General features: G+C 36.4%; 1 protein-coding gene across 3 annotated transcripts in view; it reads left to right on the top strand.

Moving 5' to 3' along the window:
- Window positions 1-12,052, top strand: part of kcnab1a (potassium voltage-gated channel, shaker-related subfamily, beta member 1 a) — a 409,855-nt gene that overhangs the window by 151,111 nt on the left and 246,692 nt on the right. The window contains exon 1 of one of the 3 annotated variants that reach the window (XM_039757287.1): window positions 4,759-4,994. The exons of the other annotated variants lie outside the window; for them this stretch is intronic. Coding sequence (XP_039613221.1) covers window positions 4,795-4,994 — 200 coding nt within the window. The 5' untranslated portion in view covers window positions 4,759-4,794. Of the gene's footprint in view, window positions 1-4,758; window positions 4,995-12,052 lie in introns of those variants that run through there. 3 annotated transcript variants of the gene reach the window in all.

The following is a 12,052-nucleotide window of genomic DNA, read 5'->3' as shown; positions in this document are numbered from 1 at the left end:
GCTTACCAAATTGTTAAGTATTTTGGTTAAGGTAAATAAAAATCATCAAACAGGATAAAAGATTTGTAAAATGGGAAAGATAAGGAGAATCAGAGAATAGAAAACAGTAGAATTCTGGAGCAAAAACAGATATTTAGCAAATTCTGACGTAATTTTTTTAATGAATTGAAGAGCTAAAGGTGAATTTCTTGTAAAAAAAATGCTTTAACAAATAACATACTTTAGCAAAAAAAAAAAAAAAACAAGCACAGAACCTTGTATAGTGACATAAAAAATGAAGACACAGCAATGAGTCCACATTCAATCCAGTGTGAAAATGTCTGCACAAGTAATATCTGCTTATGAAGGCCAGCGCATGTCCATCTGTAAGAGTTATATTAGCACACCTACTTGATGAATGTTTATGATTTCTTCTATGCTTCGAGTAAATTCACATTTGGGTGGGGATCATTTATGAACACCGAACTTTCCACAAACCGTGAAATGAAGGAAGTGGCTAATGAAATCAACACAGGACAGCAGGTTCTGGATCTTTAAAGCATCATTTTTGTACTCTTGTTGTTATTTTACCATCCAGTATTTGATTAAATACCATTTTTTGTTATTCTGTGTTTTTCATTTTTGCTAGTAAGACATTATGAGTCTGAGACATCTCATTTTAGTGTGTGCAGCAGTTGCCATGAATGTGCTTGCCAATTGCTGAGTCTGTGTCTGAGGTTCCAGCAATGAATTTATGGAAGAATGAGCTCAGCAGATGTAGCTTGTTTGAACTTTGTTAAAATGACAAAACAAAATAAATGTCAAGCAAATACTGCCAGCACTCAGTTATCAGGCAACTGTTTAATAACTTGAATTTATTTTTCCTTTTATTGTGATGATCACTGTTGCTTATGTGTTCACAGAGTTGCAGAGTGTCCATGATTGGTATTGTTTACATGTTCACTGATCCCTGGCAAGCTTTTTTGAGTATGAGTTTGCCTAATGTCTGAATCTGTCTCTGCCAGTCTGGTAATTAAATAACAAAATTAATTCAGACTAAATGGAGAAATCAATATGGTCACAACACAGAAAGTTAAAAAAAAATGCAAACATGGATATATGGGCCTCAAATACTGAATATTTTCGGCCTGTTAAGCATTGTGAATGTAGATAATCTGTTTTTGTGTGTTCCTTGCTTTTCAATGTTTGCCTGATGTAACATAATTTGTGACTACTTTGTCAAGTTTTGTTCATTACAGATTCTGTCTCTCTTCATACATCTGCCCTTTCTTCTCTTCGCCAGCTTTCTATCCAAATTAACTCCTACCATGTAAATATTGTATTTCTCTGGTCATGGAGGAAGTACTCCCTGACTACCTGGCATTTGGTGAGGTGCAATTAGAATTTTTGGCACTAAGGGAAAGCATAGTTCCTGGCTTTAATTGTCAGGAATGGTGTCTGCCTATTCCAGAATCCTTTCAAAAGTGTTATTGATAACTGAGGAGTTTAGTTTGCAACGGTGACACCAGCCCTTTAAAACAGAACCAAACACCAAAATCACTAAGCAAATGGTTTATTATCTTAAATTGTTTTTCAAATGTTAAGAATATTCTGGACCTGAAAGGAACACCCTTCTCAGATGGCCATGGACTGTCAGAGAGGGTTGGATGTATCTGGAGAAGCCACCATAAAAGCAGCTCCTGAGATCATGGAAGAGGTGGATTCAGACACAGCACTTAAGGGCACTTCTTACACGTCTCTGTACTGGTGTGTGAGTCAAGCCTCGGATGTGGAACCTGGCCTTGGGTCGGCTAACAGCACTGGGATATAGTGGGTCATACAGATTTCTTCTGACCCTGGGTGAATGGAGGGAGGTGAGGCAGGTGTTGTGTATGTGCAGGCCCTGAGACAAAGCAACTGATCTCTACAGCATGGAGGAGCAGCCGAGGAAAAGGATTGTGGGTTCAGCCACAGAACACATCAACAGTCCTTTTGGAGTTAACAGCCACCAGCTTTCCACAGAGTGCTAAATCCATTCCTCTGTCTCGCACACCATTGTCATTTCAATATTAAGCTGTGATGTTTTGTGCCATATAATAGTTGTGTTAGAATTATAACTTAAAACCATTAAAAAAACAAAGGCAAATCACTAGCATATATACTGTTTGCGTATTACCAGAGTCTGTACATTTTAAAAATCAGAATATAACCTGTTAATTATAAGTTGCTGATATATTGCATGGCCATGCAATGTTACAGTGGAGCAGTATAATGAAACAGTGGTTAATGCTACCACTTCATATCTGTGCGGACCTGAGTTCAGCCTGAAAAGTCAGAGAATTCTGCTAAGCGTCAGCTGTAAAATGGTCCAGATTGGGGGTTTGTATTTGAGTGAGTGCGGTGAACTGACAGCCAACACAGGGCTGCTTCCTGCCTCATCCCCAATGCTGCCTGGATGGTGTTCGGCATTCACAGCCCAGATATGGACAATATGGGGGAACAGAAATTGAATGAGCCTGACGAAGTCTGTCATTACAAGCTCTTTCACTGAACGTTCATATAATTCTGACAACACCCATCACAGTGCAATTATTTACCCTTTCTTATAAATATGTAAAAATGAAATTGAAAGTTCCAGTTCTCCGCTCTGTATCAAGCTAGCTGTGCAAAGGTGAATTCTTTTGAATGCTAATTATAATTTGGAGATATTACCTGCATTTTTATTACAATTAGATAATATAATTACTACAGTGATGATGAGGGAAAGTTTTAAAAGGCTTCTTGTAGTAAAGGCTCTAACTTGTATGCTTTAAAGGAATAAATATTTTAATAAAAAGTTTTATTTATGGCAAGTTGTTCAGTGTATACAAATCTATTGTTGGCATATAAATCTGAAGTTGACAATTCCCTGCACATTACAAATGTTAATTATTGTACCTTAGAGATGGCTGGGATCACACAATCGTCTTGTAAAGGTGAAGCTGACATGTCAGCCTTCTGTCTCCTACACTGTTACTATATTTTAAGAGTATGTTTAATCACTGGATGTGTTTTTATTTGATGGTAATTAATTGTTAACTGATGAACAGAGCAAAACATTCAGGAAAGATTTAGGATAGAATTTCTATTGTTTCCTTTTTATTCCTTCTGTAGTCTCAAATCTGTGTCTTCACATCCTAACTTTGAAGTCAGGTAGTGTCATGCTTATTGCTTCCTCGGAACTCTGTAGAATTTATTCATTTGACTCTATGGAGCACCTTGAGCATTGGAAAGGTGCTATAATAATAAAATAGTATTATTATTATTGTTGTTATTATTGTTATTTATTTCTACAGTCAAAGTTAGCAAAGTTGCAGTTGCATTTAATATCTTTATAAAGGTGCTGGAATGCCTTTAAACGTATACAAACCATGGTAATTATCCCATCCAGTGTGAAATGACATGACCAGTTTAAAATGTCCATCAAGTTTAACACATTCCTTCAGGCTGCTAAAGTTGAATAGGCCTTATTATTTTTTATCGGTATAGCTCAGGGCCACACAGTAGTTCATTGGATAGCTGACTCCCAGCTCCAAAGTCCCATGTTCAAATCCTGGCCTTGTCACTGCTTTTGTGTAATTTGCAATTTATCCCTGTGCCGATGTGTAGTTTTTATCTTGATGATTTAGCTTACCATTCCTCATCTCAAAGTGATGTAAGATAGGTTAACTGGCAATGCTAAATCAACCCTGTCCTCCCTGGCACCCAGATGCCTCCATGACTGGCTTGCGGCTCCCCTCAACCCTGAAAGGGATTAAGCCGGTTCAATGGCAGATGCAGAGATCTGATTATTTGTATTTTTATCTCCTCTTTCCTCATTATTCAAATGATGTTGTCATGGTGACTGATAATGCTAAATTGCCTAAGTGTGGAGTGTTGTTTGTTATACCTATTGCTGTGAATTCATCTTTTGTCAAGTGGCTTATGTTGCACCTGTAGCCAGTGGCTGCTGTTCCGCTGTAGCTCTTCTGTAACTCACACTGGCATTAAGCAGTTCTGAGTAACGGATGGATGATGATGATGATTATTTGCAGATTTGCCTTTCTCTGTGATTTTTTTTCTAACAAAAGGAAAGTTTTTTTTTTTTGGTTTGGCAGGTAAGCCTCCTTTGTCATTAAAACATCTCTTAAACCACATAGTAACAAAAAATGTACATTACCAACATATTAAATAATTTAGTTTAAAAAAAAAATGATGTTTTAGTTTTGGTAATGGCTGCTGTGACTGAAGCGGTCATGCTAACACCATTATGAGGCCTTTCAAGCTTTAGGCTATCCCTGTTCACTGACCAAGCATGCCAAGTAGATACCAGATTTTAAGGGAAGCACGATCATATGTACTTGGGGCAGGACTGGTCAGGTTTAGCTTCAGTTTTAGTTTTCCTCTGAAAAGGTGCAGTAATAACTTGAATTATAAATGATTTTTTCTTTCTAAAAAGATAGCACCATTAAATAAGCTCTCAACTTGTACAAGTCTTATATAGAATAATTAACAACGAATGTCTTTTCAAGAGCTGTACTGCAAGGGTGCTTTTGTTAGGCTAATTAAGGTTTATAATCCAAGCAGCATGATGCGGCTAGTCACTTTGCTAAATTTACCCATGTTTCCTATGTATCACTATAAGTTATGCCATAGCCCACCGACTGTAATATTATATTACAGATAAAAAAAGTATCGGCTTCTACAGTGTATAATCCTCAGTGATCCTATTTGTCACAGGCTATAGTTTCCGTTGTCTATTTGTTCATAAATATAACTCGTTGATTATAGCTTAGTATGCCTGAGCTAACAGAGACATACAAATTTAATTGCCATTTAAATCTAGATATAAGATTTAAAAAAAGACCAAAAAAATCAAACCAGAAAGAAGCAAACAACAGAGGAGTTAGGCATGAGATGCTTGCCACTTTTATTTCTGAACTACCACACTCAATAAGATCTCAGCAGAAGACCACATTGTGTTCGGATCCATGCAGGTGAGTTTTTTTGTAAGATTTTATTTTCTTGTTGAGTTTCTGTCTCTTTAGAAAGGAAAAAAAAATAAGCTGTATGGAAAAGTAGTAAGTGATAAAATAAACAATCAATGGCTTTCTTCTTATGACATACTGCCACAAATGATGAAAATAATTATGCTTTTTCTGTTTCTTGTTCAGGATATCCTAGGCTTTCAGTCTTCTTCCTTATTCATTTCTCTGCTGGCGTTCTGAGACTACTTTGACTTTTACATTTATAAAGTTTACTGCACATGGTGTATTTGTGTTTGCTATAAGGCAGACTGGCATTGTGTTTTTGATTTCTAACACTTATGACCCTGATCAAAGTGACTTAAGCTGCTTGTGTAAAATATACAGAAGCTATTGTAATATGACGGTAAACCATCTTGGAATGACATTTGGAAAATAAACTGGATGTAAATTTTAAGGACACATAATTATAGACGTGCTCTGGGTCTCTAACCGAGTATCTATCTATCTATCTATCTATCTATCTATCTATCTATCTATCTATCTATCTATCTATCTATCTATCTATCTATCTATCTGGGCCACATAGGATATTCTTGCTGCTCTTGAAAATGTATTTTAGTCTCTAAGGATGCTTCTCTTGGCATTTGCTAGATGTCTAAAGTCTTCAGTGCTGAAGCCCCCTACCTGTCTGTGTTGTGATGAGCACACCAATACTTCTTACAGACCATTGAAAAAATGTAGCACGTCACTTAGATCGGCTCACTCCTGTATGCTCAAAATGTGAAGTAGCTTAGTAAGATCCTTTAAGAATGCTCATTTTTAATAAATTAATGTTTAAAAATTCTGAAGTAGATAGTGAATTTCTTTTCTGTGCCTATTTATTTCTCATAGGCCAAGCTAATGGATAGCCTTTATTTGTTGTGACATGCAGCGCGCCAGTATTCTTCCTCCCCTTCAAAGAAATGCTGTCAGCACTGTTTTAACCTAATCTGCTTTATGGTTCCTAGCATTACAAGCAGTACTTTAACTGTTTGTGTTTGATAAGCAGAAATCTGCCTGGGCTGTCAATTGTCAGGAACTAAAAAGGCTTTACAATTTCAGGAAGCTTTGATTTAACGCATGGTATGAATAAAACAAAATTATTAGCATTCAGTTTGTTTTATCCACAGAACAGAAAGACAGCATTCAAGAATTCCTGCACTTCTTTGCCTTTTTCAACCAATTTGTATGGCATCAAAGACAGGACCATGATTACCAAGTATTTATTCTAAACACAGTTCAAGCTGACTTAAATGCTGCTCACTGCTATTTTTGTCCTTAGTTAATTTTTTCTATAATTCCCTTGTGCTCAATGACAAAAAAAAAAACAGTACACTAAATTTAAAGGTTAAAGGAATTTTGTTTTGACTGCTTACAATTCTTAACACTCTTCTGTCTGTCCTTACACTTTTCTTTTAATATGGTTATAGTTATATTCTGGTTAGTCTGCAGGAATTCCTGATTTAGAATGTTAGAGGATGTAAGAAGGACATAACTTTCAAACCAAACTTCAACCATATATGGAATGGAAGTAGAGAGTGTTAATGACAGTCATGAGGCTACCTAAAGGAGGAAGGTAAAATACCTGACGGCATGGTGCCATGACAACAATCTCATATGAGGTCATTGCTGACTTCAGAAAGAAGAAAAGCAGTCACGCGCCACTCCACATCAACAGCTCCCCTGTGATGCAAACAGTCAGCAGCTTCAGGTTCCTGGGTGTTCAGATCATCAATTGCCTTTTGTGGTCAGTTAGCATCACCCGCATACTCAAAAATGGTCGGCAATTTTTTTTTCTTTTCCTGAGGAAGCTAAAGGGTTTGGGGTGGGAACCACAACACTGCACTATTGAAAGTATCCTGACCTGATGTATTATGGTGTGGCTTGGTAACCTGACTTGCTAGGATCACAAACTCCTCTAAAGGACTGTCTATACAGGTTCTACAATCATTGAGGTTGACCTTCCACAGCTTCATACCATCTACTGAACTAGATGTCCTTGGAGAGCTGAATAAGTTATCTCTGCCGACGGCCATCTGGCTACTGTTTTCATTTCTGCTTCTAGAAAGCACAACCAAAGCCTCACCATTCACGCCATATACTTCAAGAAAAGCTTCTACACCGAGGCCAGGAGGTCATTGAACTCCCAGTAACCTGATCCTACATGTGCCATGCTGTGTACTGCACCTACCTGCTGGTTTATGTATAATTATACCATAAATTACTTTTTTTAAACACTTATATAATATATGTGTGTATTCATTTATTTATCTTTTACGACTCTTATTTATTTACTGTACTTATTTATATATCACTGCAACTGTGGCACAAGAATTTCGCTATGATTTTACAGTGTAAGTTACAATAAAGATCTCTAACATCTAATCTAGCACAATATATTTTAAAAAGTACATAAAACTTAAGAAATGAAGAGTAAGACCTGCCTAAACTGAAATAATTACATTTCACGATTATAGGTGATTTTACCTCTTCCTTGTTCACCTTCTTCATACGTTTATTTCCTATATCCAACTTTTCCTGTTTAGGATTCTGAGAGCTTGAGGTTATTTCAAGGGTTTCAGAATTTCCACTGTGACACAATGCAGTTGCATTTCACATTATATTAGATCTGGATTGTGCCAGTAGCATACATCCATCTTCCCATTACCCAAACCTGATAATTACCAGAACAGGAATGCCTAGAGCACTGGATATGAGGCAAGAACTAGCAGTGGACAGAAAGCCAAGTGCATGGCACACCCTGCCACACTCACTCGCACTCATGCTTACAGGACAGAGTTTATATTTGTCAATTAACCAAACATCCTTGTAATTGTAATATAAAAAACAGTAATGTTCAAGCAAAATTAAGGCAGACATGTGGAAAATGGGTAGACTCCACACAGATGGGGACTAGTAGAAGGATTTAAGTCTACCGGTATATCTCTGGTTCTGTGAATCATGGGCACTGTGCTGCCCATGTGCTAGTTACAATGTTGAACAAAATGAAACAACTTAAACTACATATTCTTATCCCCATTTCTGCCATCAACATAATAAATAAATACCTTGAAATCCTGACATTCCCTAATTACAGTAATTTAAATCTTCAGGTCCTTCATATTGTGGCAACCAGATAAATGACAGGAGTCTCCCAAATGCAGTAAGTGTGTTTTTGTGCTCACTTACAGCAGAATTTCCTTTATAATTGGTGGCTCTAAAGCTGAAAAATTAACATTAAAAAGTGGGAGAGTGAATCCATCCATCCATCCATCCATCCTCTTCTGCTTATCCGGGGTCGGGTCGTGGGAGCAGCAACTTAAGCAGAGAAGCCCAGACTTCCCTCTCCCCGGCTACTTCTTCCAGCTCTTCCGGGAGAATCCCAAGGTGTTCCCAGTCAAGCCGGGAGACATAGTCCCTCCAGCGTGTCCTGGGTCTTCCCCAGGACCTCCTCCCGGTTGGACATGCCCGGAACACCTCACCAGGGAGGCATCCTGATCAGATGCCCGAGCCACCTCAAAAATCCAGAGCATGAAATTAACAATAAAATTCCAGAGCATAAAATAAACATTAAAATGCTAAAGTATGAAATTAACACTAAAAAGAGAGTATGTGAAATTAACACTAAAAAGTGAGAGCGTGAAATGAACATTAAAAATTCATAGTATACAATTAACATTAAAAATCTATAGTGTGACATTAACAAGAAAAAGTGATAGCGTGAAATTAACAAAAAAAAGTGGCGGCATGAAATAAACTTCCAGAGCATAAAATAAACATTAATTCCAAAGTATGAAATTAACAGTAAAAAGTGACAGCGTGAAATTAACATTCAAAATCCATAGTATAAAATTAATGTTACAAATCCAGAGCCAGAAAGTAACAATAAAATTCCAGAGTGTGAAGTTAACACTAAAAAGTGAGAGTGTGAAGTTAGCGATAACAATTCAAAAGCATGAAATTAACATAAAAAGTGAAGGTGTGAAATTAACTCTAAAAAGTGAGTGTGAAATTAACATTTCAAAGGTGAGAGTGTGAAGTCAACACATGAAATCAAGTAAAACTCCGAATGGATTTAAACTTTCAACAGAGATGACATTTTAAAAACAGAAATGATGCACATCCTTTGGGAGTCTTTCTTCAGTAATGGTGGGTCCTTTTCTTCACTGTTCATTATTTGGGGTGTCCCACAATGCTCACTGCTTATAGTACTCTTCCATTTCAACATGGTTTCACTGATCTAACGTATTTGCCTACGTGGCCTCATTTACTACTCACATGCTGGTGTCATCCAACCTCTAAATGCCATTTAATACTAATGGTACAGCAGGAACTGATATACTTACCATCTGCCTGTGTGAAATCAGCACTCTAATGATGGCAATCTTTCTTTAACTTAATGGTAAAATGTCCATAGTGCTTTCAGGAAGATCTTAACTGCAAATTTAGTAACTTGACCACTTATTGAATCATCTTTTCACTGTCAGTAGAAAGTCAAGGGGCTGCTTTTGACTTTCACTTGATCCTTGATTTGCACATCTCATCTGTGCTCAGGACTTCCTTCTACTACCTGCTTTACATAACCAGCCTTGATGGCAGTCTCTCCTTTTGTGATATATGAAGTCCTTTACACCTTGTTATCACCTCTCATCGCAATTCTTCTTATCGCCTCTTTATTGGTCTTACTTCATAATGTAGCAACTGCCTACAGTTCACAATGCAGCTTTTTCTGGTTAGTGCAGTGACTTCCTATCAGGTATGGACTCATGAATGAAACTTTGTAAATAACCTTGAAAGCTATCAGCACCAAAGCTGCAGAATACCTGTCTGTACTGCTGCATCAATACTGACCCACAAGGCACTGAAAATCTTCTGACTCTAGTCATTCACGGGTTTTTTACTACTGTATAAAGCTCTTGGTGTTGATTTTTAGCTTTTTGCCTCCTACTTATTGTATCTTTTAACCAAGGATGGATTCTGATGTTTCATCAATTACATTTAAATCAATTTCAAATCTTCATTCCCACATTCTAGTACTTTTCATCTTCATTTAACTAAGCTTTCCTAAAGAATCTGCTTTGATTAGCTGTGTTACAGGTTCTGTAGCTTCAAACAAACCATCCATTACTAGTGTACAATATCTTTAGTAATTGTGTCCTTTACAAGCTTCTTGTTCTGTGTATTGTACTGTATTGTATTGTATTGACCCCCTCCTTTTTGACACCCACTGCACGCCCAACCTACCTGGAAAGGGGTCTCTCTTTGAACTGCCTTTCCCAAGGTTTATTTCATTTTTTCCCTACAAGGGTTTTTTTTTGGGAGTTTTTTCATGTCTTCCTAGAGAGTCAAGGCTGGGGGGCTGTCAAGAGGCAGGGCCTGTTAAAGCCCATTGTGGCACTTCTTGTGTGATTTTGGGCTATACAAAAAATAAATTGTATTGTATAAATAAATGGTATTCTTCTCCTGTCTGCCAGTTGTATTCTTGGTCTGTCTTGCTGTACTATTTTACATTTTATTGTATAAGTTTTTCAGTTGGATTTTACATTGTAGTTTGTATTTGCTTTGCAAAGCACCATTATGATACAGTGCACACTGTAGATGGTGAAACCTGAAATAAAGGTAAACTGAATCATTGATTGGTTGTTTGATTGACTGAGATACAAGTACATCTTGGCTTTCTTGTATACTCGGATATAGTGATGAATATTTGAGGAGTAAACCGCAAGACAATGATTATGAATGATTATATTGTGTACATTAAAGAACTATCAACAACAAATCAAATCAAATTAATAATATATTAAACAATTATTATAAAAGTAAAATTGAATAAATCAGACTCTGCAGCTCCATGAATGAAAAATTTCCCACGATAATTTTATTTTGGCAAATAATTTAGGTAAATTACCACTTTCAGTAAGCCAAAGTGGGTCAAAAGTTGCAAGAGACTTAAGTAATGTTTGTAATGTAATACTTGTACACAAAATATCATTTACGTGAAGCAAAAACGTTCTCAAATATGTATGTATTACCATTTGAACGTCAAACGGAAAATTACAATTATCTCGTAAACTGGTTGTTTTTCAGAAAAAATGCAGAGTGATAAAAATTGCTTAGAATGTGGTACCATAATATGATGCGAAATTATCAAATTTTTAATATATCTGGGGAAACTTTTCAGGTAAAGTTAGCGGAAATATCTCAAAAGTTGATAGAATTCCATGTTTTGTACCTAATACTTAGATGCAAAATTTGTTTGACCTAAGTGACAGTATACTCAAGTTATCGTGTTTACATATATATATATATATATATACACACATACAGACATAATTCAAAAACAGTATTTTCAGACTCGGGCAGGTCTAAAATGTTCAGTTTCATCAAAATCTCAAAATCGAATTCTGGACGATTCCAATACTTTCCCTATACTTCGTAATCGAGAAAGTAAGAATAACAAATAATTAAAAATTATACATCAGTAAAATAAAAAGGGCAAATACTATCATGCAGCAGCCCCTTCTGCACAAAGATATATGCTTTTTATCATCATTAACACCAAAATTAAATCATCCATCCAATTTGAGATGAATTTTGTTTGTAGTTTTATATGAGCTGAACCATTAAGATTAAAACAGACCTTTGCATACAAGTTGTATATCCAATGGAAGGAAATGGAGATTATTAAGTGTTTGTTTTATGACACAATCTTCTGTCACTTTCACACATTAACAAGTTTGAGATGTAAGACATTCATATAATAGATCTGATTGCTTCTTTAAATACTGTGGCATACTTTTAAATAGAAATTAACAAACCAGGGCTGCTTTTCTGCGTTGATGGGCTGGGAATCCTCCAAATATTAAAGTACTGTACATTCTATGTGATCATTGAAAGGTATGTGCAAATGTGACTCACAAAGGGGTATTTCTTATTGGGGGACATAGTGAAACAGTGCTAGTACTGCTAATTCATAGATCCTGGATTCAATCATCATTTCAGTCACTGTTTTGTGGAGTTTGCACTTT

Source organism: Polypterus senegalus, chromosome 1 (genome assembly GCF_016835505.1).
Source record: "Polypterus senegalus isolate Bchr_013 chromosome 1, ASM1683550v1, whole genome shotgun sequence".
Lineage (NCBI taxonomy): Eukaryota > Metazoa > Chordata > Cladistia > Polypteriformes > Polypteridae > Polypterus > Polypterus senegalus.
This window is presented reverse-complemented; position numbering and strand designations above follow the sequence as displayed.